Genomic DNA, 20245 nt, shown 5'->3' with positions numbered 1-20245 from the left:
CAGCAGGTGGGTTCTTTACCAATAGTACCACCTGGGAAAGATTGAAGGAGGGAGGAGAAGGGGACAACAGAGGATGAGATCGTTGGACGGCATCACCGACTCAATGGACATGAGTTTGAGTGAGCTCTGGGAGTTGGTGATGGACAAGAAGCCTGGTGTGCTGCCGTCCATGGCGTCACAAAGAGTTGGACACGACTGAGTGACTGAACTGAACCAGCTGGGAAGCAGTCCATGATCCAAACATCAGGTAGTAGACCTCTGCGGTTCCTTCGTCTCTGTCATAGGAGACGTGGCTTCAAGAGTGGTGGCCTCCGCTGGACACACCCTAACTGATTATTGCTGCCTGGTTCAGAATGATCCATCCTGAATTTAGCACCTCTCTGGGCTTATTCTGACCACTGTACAGACAGTCTCATAAACCACCTCCTGGGCTAGAATCATCACTCCGTCCTTTCCCTGACTCAACCCCATCACACCCCTAACTCCTAGAGTGCTCATGATTAAAATGCCCTCCTGTTGCGCTGGGGTCGAGGAGGGAAGAAGGAGGGGGTCTGTGCTGTCGTTAGGTGTGTCCTGTCCAACTTGATGGTGATGGTGATGGGCGGAGGGTGGCATGTCCAGCTATAGAAAGTAAGCACTTGTGTCTGCTCAACTTCTCTAGTCAGATCCAGGCCATCATTTCAGCCCCTTAGTATCACTTTGGGTCATAACCCTGTCATCTTATATAGAGACACCCCTTTCCACCAAATGCTGTGGGACACACTGATCAATATGCCATGGATGTCCTTATCCAAATGGCCAAAGCATTAATAATAAGATGTCAACCGGGAATCCTACCCCTAAAATTTTCCCTTGAAGCTAACATCAGTGCATGCTAAGTCACTTCAGTCATGTCCGACTCTTTGTGACCCCATGGACTGTAGCCCACCAGGCTCCTCTGCCCATGGGATTCTCCAGGCAAGAATACTGGAGTGGGTTGCCATTTCCTCCTCAAGGGGATCTTCCCAACCCAGGGATCAAACCCGCGTCTCTTGCGTCCCCTACATTGGCAGGTGGGTTCTTTGTCACTAGCACCGCCTGGGAAGCCAGTGGCACTGTGAGCAAAAGCCAACATCCACCGTTGACCAAATTTCCCCCACTATTCATCTCCTCATAAATCTATGTTTAAAATGCTACTCATATAATTGTGAGCCCACGCAGACCTGCCTCGACCATGAAAATGTCATGAGATACCTAAGAGCATGCTGAATGTTGATAGCCTCTGCCCATGTTCCCCAACCTCGTAGGCTGTTACTCCTGAAAATAAGGGTGTTGGTTTTAGAGGAACTGCGGAGGAAAAGGCACTGGTGCGGGGAATACACTCGGATACCCACAGGCCTGCCCGGCCACATCCTGACTCCAGCATCCAGGTCTGGACCCCCGAGGGGACCCCGAGGCATCCTGAGCAGTTACAGTTGTAGAGTTCAGATTCGAGTACCGATCCAGTCCAGTTTGGGGTTCAGCCTCAGAGCATTTAGGCTTCATCTTCTAGATGGCATTGCATGCATCAGGGCCCCAAGGCGTGAGTTCTTTCTTATGTTAGTTATACAACATGGTGAGCAAGTTGAGGGGACCCACCCCAGGGCTCTTTCTGGCAACAGGGCTCCGCTCTCTTCTGCGTGTTCCTAACATTCTCATCACCCTGGGAACTCCACCGCCCTCCACCCCTGCCCCGGTGTCTGTTTCCTAACACTTTCCCGTTTACACTGTCCTGTAATCTTAGTCCTTGAAGGATTTTCTTCTCTTGGGTAAGATGGCTGCAGTGGCCTTCTAGGGCAGGAATTAGAATACTAAGTGAGAACTAAGAAAGGAAACCACTTTTTATTTTACTGAATCATTCAATTTGACACTATTAGGAAATATAATACATTCGTTTTTCAATATTTTCCGATGCTTTTCCTAGCCTGTACTTTTTTTTTTTTTTTAATTATTTATGTGTTTATTTGACTTCACCAGGTCTTAGTTGTGGCATAAGGGATCTAGTTCCCTGACCAGGGATGGAACCCGGGCCCCCTGCATTTAGGAGCATGGAGTCTTAGCCACTGGACCACCAGGGGAGTCCCTAGTCTGTACTTCTTTATGCGGCTCTCAATGTGTATGAGGTCAGAACCCTTCCCTCCTCTTCTGGTTGCCCCAAATTCCCCTACTCCCCATAGAGGTAGCATCAACTGACCGTGGGCTGGTCGTGGCTGGAATGCTCTTCAATGTTTGGGAAAAGAACTAAGGAAGAAACTTAGGCGCTGACACCCACTTTCCTTATAGCGTTGGCTACAGTTCAGTAGGGCTTTCCAAAGCTTAAACACAAAAGTTTTAGCCGAAGCAGGGCATACAGTTTTGTCATTTTGTACACAGGATTCTATTTGTGCTGCTAATACATGACGATGCAAAAGCAAACACAGAGGCCTTCCTGGTGGTACAAGTGGTTAAGAATCTGCCTCACCATGCAGGGGACGCTGGTTCAATCCGTGCTCAGGGAAGATTCCACATGCCGCGGAGTAACTAGGCCCATTCAACCACAACTGTGGAGCCCATGTGCCCACCCTAGAGCCTGTGCTCCACGATTAGAAGCTGGTGCCCAGACACTAGAGAGTGGCCCCCACTCAGCCGCAACTAGAGAAAGCCCTCATGCAGCAATGAAGACTCAGCCAAGAATAAAATAATTTTTTTTAAGCAAACATGGAATAAAACCCAATGAGTAAGAAGAAGTTCTTTCATTTCCATCTCGTGGGACTTTCAGACCATACACGTGTGTTCTGTTCTCCAGTAGCAGGTAGCTGGGCACGTAGCCTGTATTTACTGGGACTTTGAGAGGTAAAACCAGCCTGCATCTCTAATGAACCAGAGCACCACACGCAGCTCTGTGGTTTGACTGATGGGTACGTTCACTTTTCTGAAAGGTCTTGTCACTTTCAGCAGAGCTTGTTGTTCTTTGCCTGGAAAAATCGTGCATGTCGGCAGGGCACCCCGAGGCTGCATAAAGGGAGGGGCACCCAGCTTTCTTTCTCACGTCTGACAACCTAAAACATTCAGGGAAAAGTGGAAAACCATATTTCAGTGTGACCTCTGTGTGAAGCCAAATGTCTGTCGTTTTAGAAACAGCTAAGGGATTTTAAATGGTAAACTGAGGCATATTAAAAAATTTAAGAGTGTTTTGAGCAAAAATTGATTTGAACCAGCAGCATTTCAATCTAGCAGATAAAAAGCACTAAGAATCTGTATAAAGTGAAAGTCTGTTTATAGGTAGAAAGGAGTGGGAACACTGAGATTATACTGGCAAAAAGACAGGTTGGTTATTTCAAAGTTACTTTCCTTTAGAGAATGTCATGGGTCAAACATTACCTAACCAGCGCTGATCAGATGATTCCTGATGGACTGGTTTAAGATTCCACTGCTGACAGAGCCGATACTGTGAAGCTTAAGTCTCAGTTTGGTGACCTGGAGCTTAGCATAATTGACTCCATGTTGGGGCTTTTGTTCTTAACAAGGATCATATCATTCCCTTCATATTGAAATCACAGCTGTATTATATGTTTTAAATTTATTTATTTTTCATTGGAGGATAATTGCTTTACAATATAGTATTGGTTTCTGCCATAACAAGTGTATTATATTAACTAGCAATCATAGTAAGTTTGCAGTTTTCAAGCTAGATTTTAGGAATGAGGATGACAGTTTTAACCTATATCTATGTATTTATATATACATATCTATCTATCTATATATCTACATATACATATCTACATCTATATATACATATCTATATATATATATACACATATATATACACACATACATCTATATATCTTTACATCCATATTCTTTATATATATAGACATAGATCTGTATCTCTATATATATAGATTTGTCCCCCAAAGCTGAGGGACTGTGATCAGTTTATACAAATACAAATGTAATATTCTGCAAAAGAGTACATAGGCTACCATTTTCATATTAAGACATTTGTTACTGATGCTTCTGAAAAAAAAAAAAAAACGTCATTTTCTCAATCCTTGGGAAAGGATTTACAAACTGAAACATAGCACAGACGATGTAGAAGGAATCGAAGATTCTGCTTCTGCCTGCAGATTGCCGTTTGTAATTGAGTTAGCATATGTCACAGGTCAAGGGCTGTTTAAATTACACCTGCATATCTTAGTCCTGCCTTCCTTCATAAAAGAGAAAAGCATATAATAGATACAGCAAAATCTCATTAGTGTCTTTCTTTCAGGGATTAATAAAATGTCAGAGTGCATAATTTATACATCAATTATGTATATGGATTTTATTCTAGTTGTTCATCTTCTGAAAGGCAGCTGGTCCGCAAAACATCACTGATCAAAAACGTTGCCTGTAAGGACAGGAGCTAAGGCTGAAGCCAGATTCCAGCATCTCAGGGCCCTGCCTAGTGTTTATGACTTAATCATGTTGGAATTGAGGAATGAGGTTTATTTGGTTTGGTGTTGCTTTTTTAGATTAATGCTTTTGACTTTTTTGGTTGGGGTTTGGGGGGATCTTTTTTTTGGCGGGGGGGATCTTTTTGTTTCGGTTGCTTCCCACTTGTTTATTCTAGGAATAATCAATTCTGAGACCCATTCAGGCTCCCATTATTACAGCTATGGCCAAATGGGAAGCTTGTGGACACCCTCATACCACACCAGCTGCACTCTCACCAGCTACATTCTACACTTTGACCTGGTGAAACCCAGGTTCTGAGCACTAACCCGAGGGTCCCCTCCCCACTTAGGGTGGCTGCCAGCCTCGCAGGACCTGCCCATGTTTTCAAGTCTACACCAGATGACTGCTCACCAACTTCATCCCAGCGTGATTTTCCAAGGATTATTTACATCTTCAGCCTAGCAGCGATTTCAAGCCCACTTCCTACTCATTTCATTAGGTCCCATATAGCCGTGCTCTAAAGGGTTTATGTAACACTGGATATTCACCTTTAGCCTAAGAGTCAGTTTAAGAGCCACACAATAGTATTTTCAGAGACCAGTGCGTTCTTAGTGAGATGGACAGATTTCCAGGTAATAGTAATTCTGGAAATAAATATATAGTGATCTACTGGATCTAAATTCACTACTTCCCCTTCCTTTTTCAAAGCCACGTTCCACAGCCCTTTGCCCTTGAGGCTGATGAACTCTGGCCCCCAGTGAACCTTGCTGTGCCTAAATTTCCAGAGTGCTCGGCACTTCCGGCACAAGCAAACTGCATGACGGACATTTAAGGTTCAGTTCCGGTGTGGTCAGCAAGCAGTCATCGGCGGATTGCTTCTCGCCACGTGTAGACTGTCTTTGGGACACAGGGACTGAATGAGCGACGTTAGCTCTCCCGGAAACTGTAAATCCAGTAGAGGCACAAATTCAGGTTTCTGGCCTGTAAGGGTAGGGAATGAGCACGCCTGGGCCAAGTGGTTAGAGCCAGGAGCCGGATCTGAGGGGGAGTCAGATGAGGATAAAAAGGGCGGGGGGACCACGGTGTTCTAAGTGATGGAGAATCACGGCTATCAGGGAGGAAGGTGGAATTCCATCTGAAGGGAACAGAGGCCACTAACACCGAGAATCAAGGGTTGGAGGACCAATGGTATAATTTTCGCCATTTCCGGTTACATATTTTCCATTTCCGTTTACCTACATTACTGTTATTAATACTTTTCTTTAAATGGACTTACCATTTTTTACTTAGTGAAAGTGAAAGTCGCTCAGTCGAGTCCGACTCTTTGCGACCCCACGGACTATACAGTCCATGGAATTCTCCAGGCCAGGATACTGGAGTGGGTAGCCTTTCTCTTCCCTAGGGGATCTTCCCAATCAAGGGATCGAACCCACGTCTCCCACATTGCAGGTGGATTCTTTACCAGCTGAGCCACAAGGGAAGCCCAAGAATACTCGATGGGTAGCCTATCCCTTCTCCAGCAGATCTTCCGGAGCCAGGAATTGAACCTGGGTCTCCTGCATTGCAGGCGGATTCTTAACCATCTGAGTATCTGGGAAGCTTAAATCTGTGCTAAAAGGACTTCCCAGTTGGCACTAGTGTTAAAGAGCCCACCTGCCAATGCAGGAGACATAAGAGACAAAGGAGACATAAGAGACAAAGTTAATCCCTGGATTGGGAAGATCGCCTGGAGGGATCATGGCAACCCATCCCAGTATTCTTACCTGGAGAATGCCATGGACAGAGGAGCATGGGAGGCTATAGCCCACAGCATTCCAAAGAGTCAGACATGACTGAAGCAACTTGGCACGCGTGCTAAAAGGAAAATGTTTATAATTTCCTTTGGAAATTTTGCAATGTGGTCATGAAATGAAATACCCGTAGTGCTTGCTATGTGAAGTTCTATACTCCTGCCTCCAGAAGTGTCCAGATCCATTCTTTCTTTGTTAAAAAGGGAACATAGCAGGTATGGGTGGCAGAAAATACAGTCCAGTCCCAACCAGTGCCAACCTAAGACCCTATCTTTGCAGGATGGAAAGAAAATTGAGAGGAATTTAAGTTTGTCACCCTGAGATTGGATGTTATTTAACATCCAGTCTGTGAGTAACGTAAAACCATCTCCAGTGCCGTCAGTGGGACATATTCCTCCCGAGAGTTGAGGGCAGGACTAGAGGAGGGACGATGCTTTGGGCCGATGGTACCTGCGGTCTCTGCAGAGCAAAGGGGATGTCTGCTGTCCCATTCTGATCCCCCAAATTCTAAAAGGCTGACCCCCTCAGCCCCTGGCACAGTGAGGGGCACACAGCAGAGCCTTAGCAAAAATCTTGAGTCAGGTCTCATCAGCCTTCTAAGATCCCTTGGCTCTGTTTCATAAAAAGTAAGACATTAAGTTAATGGTGATATTTCATGTTTCATAATATCACATCCTCCAAGAAAGGAGTTTTGATAGAAAATCCTAAAAAGTGTAAAACCCAACAAAAATCAGCCAGTGAATAGATCCCATGGGATATTCAAGAAGCCTATATAGATGCGTTTTGAATCATCTTAAAGGGAAATAAGAAATGTCTTTGTGAGTCGGATCAGAATGCGTGTCCCGTCGCTGAGGAGGCTCCCGGGTGCCCTCCAGGTCCTCACACAGTCGGGTCCTCGACCAGTCTGGCTTCCTTCTCCCCGCATTTCTTGCTCCTCAAGTGCCCTTTCCTCTTCTCATTTCTCAAACACCCCTGCCTGTCACTCAGTATTCAGCAACCGGGTAAGAAAGAGCCTGGAGAGCATGCTAATGCCTTGCGGTGTAATTGCTGCACCCTCCTTAAAAGTATTGTCAAGAGCATTTCATTTTAAGGTTTCACCCAGAATTGCATCAGTATTTTTAATGGGCTATTTTCTATAACCCATATCACCATGAGTACAAGACGTTAAAGTACTAACGACAGCTTGAGAACTTAATTTCAGGAGTGACTGCATTTCTGAAATTTGCATGCTTTGAGCAGGTTTTCCCCCAGATTAGCCCTGAGCCAAGACATCTCCACACAGAAGGTAGCTTCTTACAGTAAATCGTATTTAATATTTGGTTTCACTAGAACCCCAGTGCAATGAGTTTCACAGATTAACGTAATTTAGTTTTAATGAGCTCAAAGGCACTAAAGTGATAGTGTTACTGTCATTTCTTAGATGTCCTTAAGTAGTATAGGTTTTTATCCCAGATAAGTGTTTACAGAACTTGCTGGTGCTTTAACCGATGCTGGAAAGGCTCTGCATTGGTTCACAGCATTTTGAAAAGTCTTTATTATTGCCCCACTCATTACTGAAACAATGGTCTTAAAGGAGTCTCTAATAGCCATTTAAATTTTTTTAAAATGAAACCTCACTGTGCCATTCTTATGAAGAGTCCCTCAATAGAAATGCCCCATTCCAAATGAATATAAAACTCCACAATATAGTCTGTTTTTCAGAGAGAAATTGAGAATATGAAATGTGTGACCTCTCTGCTTTTTTGTATGAAGCATAAATGTTCATTCATTGACAAAACCTTAATTTCTCCAAACCTTAGTTTCCCCATCTGTGTTGTTGTTGCTCAGTTGTGGCCAACTCTTTGCGACCCCATGGACTGCGGCACGCCAGGCCTCCCTGTCTGTCACTAACTCCCGGAGCTTGCTCAAACTCATGTCCATCAAGTCGATGATGCCATCCAACCATCTCATCCTCTGCCACCCTTTTCTCCTCCTGCCTTCAATCTTTCCCAGCATCAGGGTCTTTTTCAATGAGTCAGTTCTTCACATCAGGTGTCCAAAGTATTGGAGTTTCAGCTTCATCATCAGTCCTTCCAATGAATATTCAGGATTGATTTCCTTTAGGACTGATTTCTTTAGGATGGACTGGCTTGATCTCCTTGCTGTCCAAGGAACTCTCAAGAGTCTCCTCCAACACCACAGTTTGAAACCATCCCATCTGTGAAGTGGGGATAATCCTGTTTGGCTCACAGGGTTGTTAGAAAACAGTGGAATACTGCATAAAAAGTACTAAACAGGGACTTCCCCGGTGGTCCAGTGGCTAAGACTCCGTGCTCCTACGGCAGTGGGCCTGGGGTTCGATCCCTGGTCAGGGGACTAGATCCCACATGCCACAACTAGAGATCCCTTGTGCCGCAACTGAGACCTGCTGTAGCCAAATAAATAATTTTTTAAAGTACTCAACACAGTACCTCACACATGTACCAATTTTGGTTTATAGTGGAAGCTCTTAATGTCATTATCACGTGGTCCAGAGTTGGAACCATCTGGCCCTGAAGAGACAAGAGCATCCGTTGCACTCATGGCCCCCAGGGGGAACAGGTCTCAGCCAAGGGTCTTCAGAAGCACATCCAGACACTGTCCAGGTTTGAAAGTATTGGTTCTGCTTTCCTGGGCATCAGAGCCCTTGTCTTTGTGACCCAGCCACCTTTTAGGAAAAGAACAACAGTTGAAACCCTGGGGGGTTTCCCCAATAGAGAGAAAGCACAGACAGGGAAAAGCTAAAGCAGAGCCTGGCCCCTAGAGCCCTTGCCTCCCTCTGTTCCCCTGGTTCCTGGTCGTCATCAGAACCCCTGCCTTGGGCTCCCCTCTGGCCATCTGCCTTGTGACACTTACCCCTCTTTTGAAGTCAGAAGGAAACAGGGGAGGACAGCTCTTTAAGAAGTGGGGACCACACGGTAAATTGGGAACCATCAGGTATATACAGCTGTGAGACCACTCATTTTCTGCAGTATGATCAGAAGCTTGCCCTTTCTAAAAAAAAAAAAATATATATATATATATATATTTTTTTTTTTTTTTACATATATATATTTGACTGCACGGCTCTAGTTCTGGCATGTGGGTATCTTCTCTGACCAGGGATCGATCCCGGGCTCCCTGCCTTGGGAGGGAGGAATCTTAGGCACTGGCCCACCAAGAGTCCCAAGCCTGCCCATCTTAAAGTTTAGGAAACTGTGTCAAGGACCATGTGAAAGGTGGCCAGGACCAGAAGTGTCTTACCCACCTCTCTAGCAGAGGAAACAAATCCAAAATGGAGTCTCTATAGATTCTTCAGTGGCTGAGCAAAGGATGCTGGTGAAGAACGGGCACTTTATCCACAGCGTAGCTCTGCCTGGGCCCTACTTCAAGGAGAAGAACCCCTGTCTTTGCCCAGGGTGTTTGCAGACCTGCTCAGAGCAATGACTATGCTCCCCTAGAATTATCTTTCTAATCTAATATCTAATGTGGTTCCCACCACAATCCCCTGCAGCTTAAATATCATTGAGTTTCTTACTGAAATACAAGCATCTTAACACGATCGTCAAGGTCTTTCCCAATCTGGCCTTGAGCTCTGACCTCAGATGAGGCCCCCAGGTCCCAGAACCAAAACCTCACAAAAGACTCAGCCTGGAGTTCTCTTTCCATTCATTCTCGAAACCTAGTTCTACAAAAGATAGCAAGCATTCACCAATGCTTGTGGAGAAGTTGGTGGGAATGGGGGTTGTTTAGTCACTATGAAAAATAGTGCAGAGGTTTCTCAAAAAGTTAAACATAGAACTACCATGGGATCCAACAATTCTGCTTTCGGGTATGTTCACTAAAGAACTGAAATCAAGACCTTACAGGTATCTGCACTCCCATGTTCAGAGCAGCACTATTCACAACAGCCAAGGCCTGGAAGCAACCTAAATGTCCATTGACAGAGGAATGGATAAAGAAAATAAAGTAGACAGTGAAGTATTATTCAGCCTTATAAAAGAAGGAAATCCTGCCATTTGCTACAACATGGATCAACTTGGAGGATGTTACGCCAAGTGAAATAAACTAGACACAGAAGAATAAATACTGCATGATTCCACTTACATAAGACACCTGAAATAGCCAGTCATAGAAGCCAAGAGTGGAGTCATGGTTTCCAGGGGCTGGGGTGGGGAGTTGGATCAGGAGATGTTGGTCAAAGGTGCATACTTTCACTTATGCAAGAAGGAGAGTGCCTGTAAGTTTAACAAGACTGTACTGTATACATAAACATTTGTTAAGAGGGTAGATTTTATGTTAAGTGTCCTTATCACCAAAAACAAAAACCAAAAAAACCCTAGTTGCAGTGTTACTCCTCCTGAAGTGCTTTCCAGAACCCCATGCAGGCCTGCCTCCCTCGTTTACCATGTGTGTGCTCAGTCGCTCAGACGTGTCCAACTCTTTGTAACCCCAGGGACTGCAGCCCACCAGGCTCCTCTGTCCATCAGATTTCCCAGGCAAGATACTGGAGTGGGTGCCGTATCCTCCTCCAGGGGATAGACTTTAATCATTTCACCAAGCACAAGGTTTGCTCAGAACATTGTAGAGGTTGAAGCCTGGGGCTCTGCCTGGCCTCAGCAGGGGGTAGATCTTAAGCCTCATTATCTCACACAGTACACAGGGACAGCAATGCTCCCTCCTCCAAGGGTATTTCTAGGAATTAAATGTCCGATTTGCATGGGACGTTGAGCACATTTTAAGGGTTCAACAAATACTGACTCTTGTTACTGGACAGCCTGTGTTCACAAGTCGAGTTAGTGGGTTGAATGCTTCTTCCCCAGCGAGGCTGTGGGCTAACCAGGGTGCGTGCGTGCATGCTAAGTTGCTCAGTCGTGTCCAACTCTGTGCGACCCCATGGACTGTAGCCCACCAGGCTCCTCTGTCCACGGGATTCCCCAGGCAAAAATACTGGAGTGGGTTGCCATGCCCTCCTCCACCTCCCAGGTGGCGCTAGTGGTAAAGAACCCACCTGCCAATACAAGAGATGTAAGAGACGTGGGTTCGATCCCTGGGTAGGGAAGATCCCCCGGAGGAGGTCTGCTCAGGGTGAATCCTTGGGTTTGTCTACCTTCCTGCTTCTCCACACGGCCAGTACCTGTGATGAAGTGAGTGGAATGGAACTGACTTGAAGTCCCACAAGATGGCAGGAGCCACCAGTCCCAGAATCTTCCTTGTGGAGCGCTACTCCAAAGCTGGACAGGCCAAAGTGACCCTCCTTTAATTGGCGGGAAGCAGCTGATGGAGCTGAGGTCGTTCCCAGCTTCCTGCCACCATTGGCTATTTATTCTGGTGCCACCACCATGGATGAAGCCAGAGAAATAGCAGGGAGCTGAGCTCCTCCTCCCTACCCTGGGATCAGAGTCCTTGCAGGTCTCCTTGATGTGAGGATGCTCCAGGAGAAGGCAGATCACTGAAGGGAAGATGTGAGTGTTCATCACTCACTCAGTTGTGTCCAACTCTTTGCGACCCCATGGACTGTAGCCCGCCAGGCTCCTCTGTCCATAGCATTCTCCAGGCAGAAATACTGGAATGGGTTGCCATTCCCTTCTGCAGGGGATCCTCCCAAGCCAGGAATCAAACCCAGGTCCCCTGCATCGCAGGCAGATTCTTTACCATCTGAGCCAATGTGGAGGGAGGGGGCGGAAACCAAATACTGGAAATGTCTGCCTGGAAGGCAAGTTGGTGAACCTAGAACAAGGGATTCTGACAATAGATGAGGAGATGAAGAATGGATTGCCGCGTAGCCTGCAAGCCTTGAGGAAAAGGCAAGGGAGGAAGAAGGCAGGTGTCGGTGGGACCAGAGCCTCTTCCTGGTCATCAGAGGAACCCTCAGGACACATCCTGATGGCAGGATTTTTGTACACAGTGGCGGCTGCACTCTGCCTCTCCATCTTAAATGGAATGTGCTTTAGCTCAGAGTCACAGACTGAAATTTGCAGCAGAAGAAAAATATGGAGAATCATTAATTAAAATTTCTTTATGTACTTGTCTAAGTGAGACCCTATGAGCATCCCCAGAATTACTGTCTTCATCATCATCGCCCCTGTTGTCATCTCTTGTACTAATCGAAATTTACATGGGACTAGTGCAGGTCAGTCAATACACTGATTTTTTAATGTGATGAATAATCAATACATTCATTTCTTGTGCCCTCAAGGTCTGAAAGCTCCCTTCACCACTGATTTATTCTTTAATTAATGGAGGAGTAAATTTTTTTACAAGACTATTTCACCTGTATGCATTCCCCCATTAGAAACATCACCGGCTCTGAACCCAGCTTTTTAAAGAAGTATCTAACTCCTGTTTTCCAAAGTCTTTATTTTCCACAGTTCAAGTGGAAGGGTGAATAGCTCATACCACATCCTTGTATTTAAAAGGTCAGCATCATCTTAGCATAGTCTCCCACCTGAATACAAGCTCTGTGCTCTTCTCTGGAGAGCTGGTTGCCCACCCCCTGGATTTGCAGCCCTGCATTATCATTGCCCATAGTTTAGCTGTGGGCCTCAGACCTTAACCATATCAGGATCACCTGGAGGGCGTGCTGACATACAAAGGGCCGGGCCCCACCCCCTGCAGCTCTAACACCTTCCCAGGTGATGCTAATGGTGCTGGTCCAGGAACCACACTAATAAGAACCATGGAGTAGGAGGGTCTAGGACTCCTTCAACCCTCATTCTGCTTGGTAGGTTCTAGAATCCAGGGCCATGGTCAAGAAGACACTTGCTTTTGCTTAACTGGTATGATGTGTGTGTGTGTGTGTGTGTGAGTGCTTAGTCGCTCAGTCATGTCCGACTCTTTGCGACCCCAAGGACTGTAGCTGGCCAGGCTCCTCTGTCCATGGAATTCTCCAGGCAAGAATACTGGAGTGGGTTGCTGTTCCCTTCTCCAGGGGGATCTCTCTGACCCAGGTATCAAACCTGCGTCTCCTGCATTGCAGGCAGATTCTTTACCATCTGAGCCACCAGGGAAGCCCGTGTGATTTATTTTTATTTATTTGTTTATTTGGCTACACCAGGTTTTAGTTGTGGCATGTGGAATCTAGTTCCCTGACTAGGGGTTGAACCGGAGCCCCCTGCATTGAGTGCAGAGTCTTAGCCACTGGACCACCAGGGAAGTCCCAGTGTGTGTTTATATTAATTCAAACAGTAATTTGGAAATGCCCCCACCCAGACTCACCCCTGATTTGAATGTTAGTGTAGGAGAAGAGGCTGAACTTACAGGTTTAGGGGAGGTGATGATTCTTAAATGCATTTGTATGTTTGTAATTGAATTAGGAAACTTTCCTGACTCCCAAAACACCCTTCCCACACTAGCTGGGATTCTGGAAGCCTCAGAATTCCCAGAGGACTGGATTCTAAAGAAAGAAAATGCCTGATTATAGGCTGTGTGTGTGTGTGTTAGTCGCTCAGTCGTGTCAGTCCTGCAACCCCAGGGACTATAGCTCGCCAAGCTCTGTCCATGGGATTCTCCAGGCAGGAACACTAGAGTGGGTTACTATTCCCTTCTCCAGGATTATAGGCTGTAGGAATCATTTTTTTCTTTTTTTTTTTTTTTTTAAGAATTCTAAAGAATAAAATAAGAGGCACAAAAGGAAACCTTAATCTACCAGGAGGTCTGGGAAGTTATATGAGAGTCACTGGAGCATCAGAAAAGAGGTGAAAAGTCAGTCAGAGCCAAGTGAATGTTGTTAGTTTCAGCAACATCTCGAGTAGCTGGAAGGTAATTAGGACTGTATTTTATTTTAGCAAATATAGTCTTACTCTTCTTAGCACGTTCTCCAATGACAGAGAAGGTCCTTTTAAAGTGAAGTCTTCAGCTCTAAAGCCTTATCCAGTCATTAATGTTTCATCTGAAAGAACATAGTATCTTAAACTGAAAGCCAAGAGCAAGATTTGGACACAAATGTTCAAAGACGAGAGTATACTACAGCTCTGATCTAGTGAGTGTGCATGATCTTTACTTTCTCTTTCTTTCTCTTTTAGAAACAGGGAAGATCGACCAAGAGATCCACACGTACAACACCCCGGGATTCACCGGCTGCCTCTCCAGAGTCCAGTTCAACCAAATCGCCCCTCTCAAGGCGGCCTTGAGGCAGACCAACGCCTCAGCTCACGTGCACATCCAGGGCGAGCTGGTGGAATCCAACTGCGGGGCCTCCCCGCTCACCCTGTCTCCCATGTCGTCCGCCACCGACCCCTGGCACTTGGACCACCTGGATTCGGGTAAAGTCCAAAGCCCTGTCTTGGGTAGAATGCTTTATTTCTTAAGCCTCAGTTTTCTCATCTGTAAAATGGGGATTAATAACAGAACATTGCTGGTGACATAGTTGGGGGATTAAGGAAGTGAAGGAAGGTATGAACAGAGTGCTTAGCACTTCCAAGGCTCAAAACGTACCACCGGATTCTTGCTCCAGGCCAGAAGTAAATAAGTTGAAGGGAAGGCATATTGTATTATTGACTCTTCTGCATTTAAGTGAAATAATGAGATGCCCAAATGGATGTCTTCAACGTGACTGTCGGATGATCTGATCAAATCAGTTCCTTGCTTCTTCCTTTGTGATTCGGCTGCCATGCAGCCCCGCCATCCATGTTCTAATATTAAAAGATTACCTGAAACTGTCAGGTTCCTCTCCCAACAGTGTATTTATACACACAGCCCTGTAGCCTTCCAGGCTTTAGGGGCGCACGTAGGCTGAGAAAGCTCAGTGGATTTTTACCACTTCTGCAGGTAATAATACTGGTCATTTGAAAGCATAGCACTAAAATGAAGGGATGCAGTGGTCAGCTGCAAAATTAATTGGATGTGAATTCAGTGACCACATGACCCTGAGTGATGAGGAGCCCGTGGGTCCCCCTCCTTGCCCTACCCAGATGGTCGGGCTGCTTGAGTAAGTGCTCCAAGTCTCTGCTTTTTCACTCTAAGGTATGAAGTGGGCAAGATCTCTGAGACACCTCCAGACCTACTGATGAGTCTCCAAAGTGATGACTGACTTTGCTGATGCCTAAGACAGGAAGGGGTGAGGCAGGGCGGGAGGCCTGGGGTCTGATACCATCACTGCCTCTGCCCAGCGGGTTTCTTAACCTTGTTCCTCAGTCTCCCCACGTCTGAAATGAAGACCTAACTTAGAGAATTCCTTGCAAGATGATGGATTTAAAACACTTGGCAGAGCAAGCCATTGACACGGAGCAAACCAGACAGAAGTTTAGCTGCAATAACACTAACAGAATGGTTGCTATTATTATATTAGATACAACTTGCTATGATGTGTGAACATCCAGTCAAGGCTCTCTAGTCCTCCCCGACCCTAACTCCTGATTTGTAACAGTGCATCATGGGAACATCATTGTGTTTGATTCCTTATACATATTCCACCCCCAGCCACGGTTATTTATCAGCTTCCAGGAATCTCTTGTCATCATGAATTCTTGCCAGGATTTGCCTGCTAAGCGTTGTGAAGCTTCGAAAAGAAGCCAGAATTGTCCCATTGTCAGAATAGACAGACTAAACAGTCCTCTTTGTTCCTCACACGTGGGTTCCAATACCATGGAGAGGGTGCTGTGTGCCGGGAGTACTTAAAAAGAATTCCCTTCTATGAGTATTGTTAGGATGACACTGCGGCTGGCTTTTCCTCGTGGGCTGACTTGAACAAAGGGAAGCAGTCCTGGTGCTGAAAGAAGAAAAGTAGTGAAGATATGAGATGGGACAAAGCCTTGTCAGGGCTGCAGAGGAGAGACTTCTCAGATTCTTCCAAATGCCCGGGTTGGTGGAGACAAGGCCTACGCTTTGAAATAGGCAGGTTCCTAATACTGTTACAGCTTCTCACTGCCTGAGACCATCAGCATGTGTGTGTGTTCTTGGTCAGCTGCCAAGAAATCAGTTTCTATAAGCCTCTAGACGCTCCTTTGGTCCAAGAGGAGTTCGTATTCATTCTTGCCTTAATTAGCAAATTATTTGCTTGATGGTCTGTGAGATCAGTTGTAAAGGCCAAAGTTTGAGTTGTTTGTTTTTCGTGTTTATTTATTTGGCGGCACACGGGATCTTTAGTTGTCGTGTGTGGGAACTAGTTCCCTGACCAGGGGTCGAACCAGGGCCCCCTGCATTGGGAACGCAGTCTTAGCCACTGGGCCACCAGGGAAGTCCCAAGTTCATTTATTTTGTAAAAAATCGTGCTTTATATATGACGCTTTCATTCTTCTGATTGATGTAGTAATGTGTATAGGGAACATTTCAATGTTCAAATTAGAAGTCTATTACCCACGTATTACAGTGGCCTGACCTATATAACACAAGGTCCATTTGCAGAAATTTTCTGTTTGTACTTGGGCAGAAAGTTCTTACCTGGTGTTTACCATTTGCTGTATCAGTCTCATCATCATAGTTTATTCCATAATTGGAATTCCAGGTTAATTTCTATAATGGGTAAATGCTTATAAAGAAATGTGTGTCTCCATCTCACAAACTTTATTAAGAGAACAGAAAACCACTTATGAGATATGACAGAGGCTTGTTTAGATGACTTTTTTTTTTTTTTCTTTTAGGTGAGTGGGAAAAAGAGAGAATGGGGGTTGGGGGCTGGACGAGGGTGCAGAGAAAGAAATAGATATAAGGGAAGATTATTTAATATCAGACTCCAGAGCCTTAGTGTCTAGGAGGACAAACTTTTCCTCTACACATGTCTTCATAGAGAAACAGAAGGTGGGGGAGACCTCTGGGAAGAACAAGTGGGCTTTTAAAGGAAAGACAGGAGATAAGAAAGTTTGTGATGTTTGTTCATGCCGGCATGAATGGTCTTTGTCCTTTTCAAGGCCATAAAACCCCCCCTGGAAAGGGTGATTTCGGGTAGCGTTGCTCTTGGCCTCTTTCCTGGGACTTAAAAGCTCCCAGAAAAGGAGATTTATGGTCTCATTCTATTTGTAGTTGGATATGGGAAGTTCCCAAAAGATTTCTTTCTGCATCTGTCAAATCCCAAATATCCTTGGCTTAAAATAATCTTCATACCAACTCTGGGGTTCTTGGTTAGGTCCTCACATCAGCAATTGCAGCCTAGTTCTTGTGAGCCTAAATTCATCACTCTGAATTCTGATTCCGGGGTTTTGCTTTTCTGGATAATCTTTTTTATATGACTCAGAAGACTCACTATCAGATATTCAGAAACAAACAACAGTGTATACACAAAGATGCCGTTTCTAGCTGTAAATCATGTTACTTGAGGCTGTACAGGTACAGGATGGGAAGAGCTCCTTAGTCCTGGTTTGACTAGAGGACATTTGGAAGGAGATCTGTGTGATCTGGTGCCTTGAAAAGTGTGGTCCTCACCAGCGGTGTGAGTATCACCTGGAAGCCTGTTAGAAATGCAGAGCCCAGGCCCTTCCCCAGACCCACTGAATCGGCACCTACGTTTTAGCCAGATTCCCCCATGACTCATGTGCACAACAGAGTCAAAAGCGCTCACCTCTGTCTCAAATGCATTTTCACATCACCTGGGGAGCTCTTAAAACCCCCGATTTCCAGGCCGCACCCCTGACCAATTAAATCAGATACTTTAGGGGTAAGATACAGATGGCCAGAGATGTAAAACCTCCCCCAGGTGATTCTAATGTGTAGCAAGATGGAGAATCACTCATCACTAAATAAGAGAGCTTAATAATCGCCCCGCCTTGGCAAACCCTTCAAAGTGAGGTTACCAAAAGAAAAGAACAGTGAATACCCAGAAACAAGTTTATGAAAAACAGTGAAGCCCTTCAGTGGTGAAATCCCAAACTGAAAGGCTATGGCAGTGAGCTTGCCAAAGATTGGGCTTCTCTAACCATTTCACAAGAAAGCTCATGGGGACTGAGTTTTTATCGGTACTTGAGGAAAACTAGTCTGCCTACTGGCAACTGGAAAAACACACTTGGAACAAACAAACAAGAAACCCACAGTGTGGGGTCAGAGTCAAGGCCTCCCATGAAAATGCATCTTTATAGAAGGATCTTCAGTTGGAGGAAGATGCCAAATTATTATTCAGGTTTTTTTAATCAATTGCAAGCTTAATTTGGAAGGATATCAGGGGGAGAAATGCTGCTTTAAAATGAAGTATGCACACTTATTTTAAAATAAAGCATGCCCCTTGCTGTGAAGATAGGGTGTCTGTGTCTTTAGTATTAAAGAGAACTTCATGATCAACGGGGGCTTCCCTGGTGGCTCAGATGGTAAAGAATCTGCCTGCAATGCAGGAGACCTGGGTTCGATCCCTGGGTTGGGAAGATTCCCTGGAAAAAAAGGAATGGTAACCCACTCCAGTATTCTTGCCTGGAGAACTGCATGGACAAAGCCTGGTGAGCTAGAGTCCATGAGGCCACAAAGAGCTGGATAGGACTGAGCAACTAACACAACCCCGTGAACAACCAAGGGCTCTCCACTTCATGCCACACTGGAGTATTTGCTTTGCAGAAACCTAGAAACTAGAATTCCAGACATCCATCCTTTGGTCTCACGTTCTTTCTGCTCCCTTGTATTTCTTTCTTATGTCTTAGATGATATCAAATGATAAAGGCAAAGAATGGATTCCAAGGTATGCTGGCTTCACATAATAAGATTCTTGTTCTCTCTGGAACACTACTGACTGAGCTACTCATTGCCTCTCTCGCGCCTGGTAGGCTCTGTCACTGTTTTTTAAAGGAGGAATATGCACGGTTGGTCAGGCTGTGCACTGCACAACTACAAAGGATGCCATTTGCATCGTAGCCTGTGGCTCCTGGAGCAGTGCTACATGTTGGCCTTCGTAGGGGCTCACCAGATCATTTTGGGAAGAAAGTGGGTATATCATCACGTGGCATAATATACAGTTATTTCCTTTTCATCTCTTTTTCAGTCCTTCTAATTTTGTTAAAGAGAGAGTCTCTATTTGGTTCTGGCATGCCTTTAACAGCTCTCTCGCCCACGCTATTCACCCTTTAATAAAGAACAGGCTTCTGTTTAGAGCCTTGACAGGCCGTAGAAGTACTCAGTAGGGTTATAAAGCTTTATCACTGCATTTGTTTAAATAAAAAATCAGGTCAATTTAATGCGAATAAGTAAATAATAATTAGGTTTCACATGTATATGACAAAAAACATGATTCCCATGTGCATGGAGGTTGGCAAGCACTGGGTGGAATGTCAGGATAATCATAAACACAAGGCCTGGAGCTGTAAGAGTGCTTTTTTTTTACAAGGGGGAAATGGTAAAATTATGTTGATTTCTTAAACCAATTCCATTATATTAGAAATGACCAGTCAGTTCTTTTTCTGCCTAATTTTTTCCGCCTTTGGATAATAGGTACGGCCTGTTTCTAAACCACAGCATTCTGGTCCTTTCAGTTACAAGGCAGAAAACGCAACCCCTGACCCTGAGTTCTGGTTCACTTACAGGTTGCAGAACCCCAGACAGTAGCTGTGATTCACCTCTCAGAACCCTGGGCTCTGTTTTTATCTCTTTGTCAGATTCTTGCCTGGAGAACCCAGGGACAGAAGAGCCTGGTGGGCTGCCATCTGTGGGGTCGGACACGACTGAAATGACTTAGCAGCAGCAGCAGGAGATTCAGGGAAGCTTATTTCCTTGGAATGGCAAGAATTTGCCAGCATTAAGATGACTACAGATGGCAATGCATGTCTGTAAAATATAAAAACAAAACAAACAGAAAAAATAATCTGATGCCACAAATTTCTGCACTAAGGAACAACTCCAAACTGTGTACCAGCTGTTTTATGAGGCACTGGTAGTAAGTCTTAGGGTGGTTGTTTTTTTTTTTTAAATCACATTCATGATATTGAATCAGAATACATAGACCAAAGGCCACATCGTAGGTTATTATTTAAATAGTATTAAGACTGGCAAGGCACTTTAAGGTGTCGTTTCATTTCCCTAGGAATCTTCTCATACGTTGCTATCGTTCAGTCGCTAAGTCGTGTCCAACTCTGCAACCCCATGGGCTGTAGCATGCCAGGCTCCTCTGTCCTCCA

General features: G+C 45.1%; 1 protein-coding gene across 3 annotated transcripts in view; it reads left to right on the top strand.

Annotated features, from left to right (window-relative positions):
- CNTNAP2 (contactin associated protein like 2) overlaps positions 1-20245 on the top strand; it is a 2326438-nt gene that overhangs the window by 2274952 nt on the left and 31241 nt on the right. For all 3 annotated transcript variants that reach the window (XM_027538737.1, XM_027538738.1, XM_027538736.1), the window contains exon 23: positions 14246-14485. In XM_027538737.1, coding sequence (XP_027394538.1) covers positions 14246-14485 — 240 coding nt within the window. The remainder of the gene's footprint in view (positions 1-14245; positions 14486-20245) is intronic.

The sequence above is a fragment of the Bos indicus x Bos taurus genome, chromosome 4 (genome assembly GCF_003369695.1).
Source record: "Bos indicus x Bos taurus breed Angus x Brahman F1 hybrid chromosome 4, Bos_hybrid_MaternalHap_v2.0, whole genome shotgun sequence".
Taxonomy (NCBI): Eukaryota; Metazoa; Chordata; class Mammalia; order Artiodactyla; family Bovidae; genus Bos; species Bos indicus x Bos taurus.
Note: the sequence above shows the minus strand (reverse complement) of the source record. Positions and strands in the feature narration are given on the sequence as shown.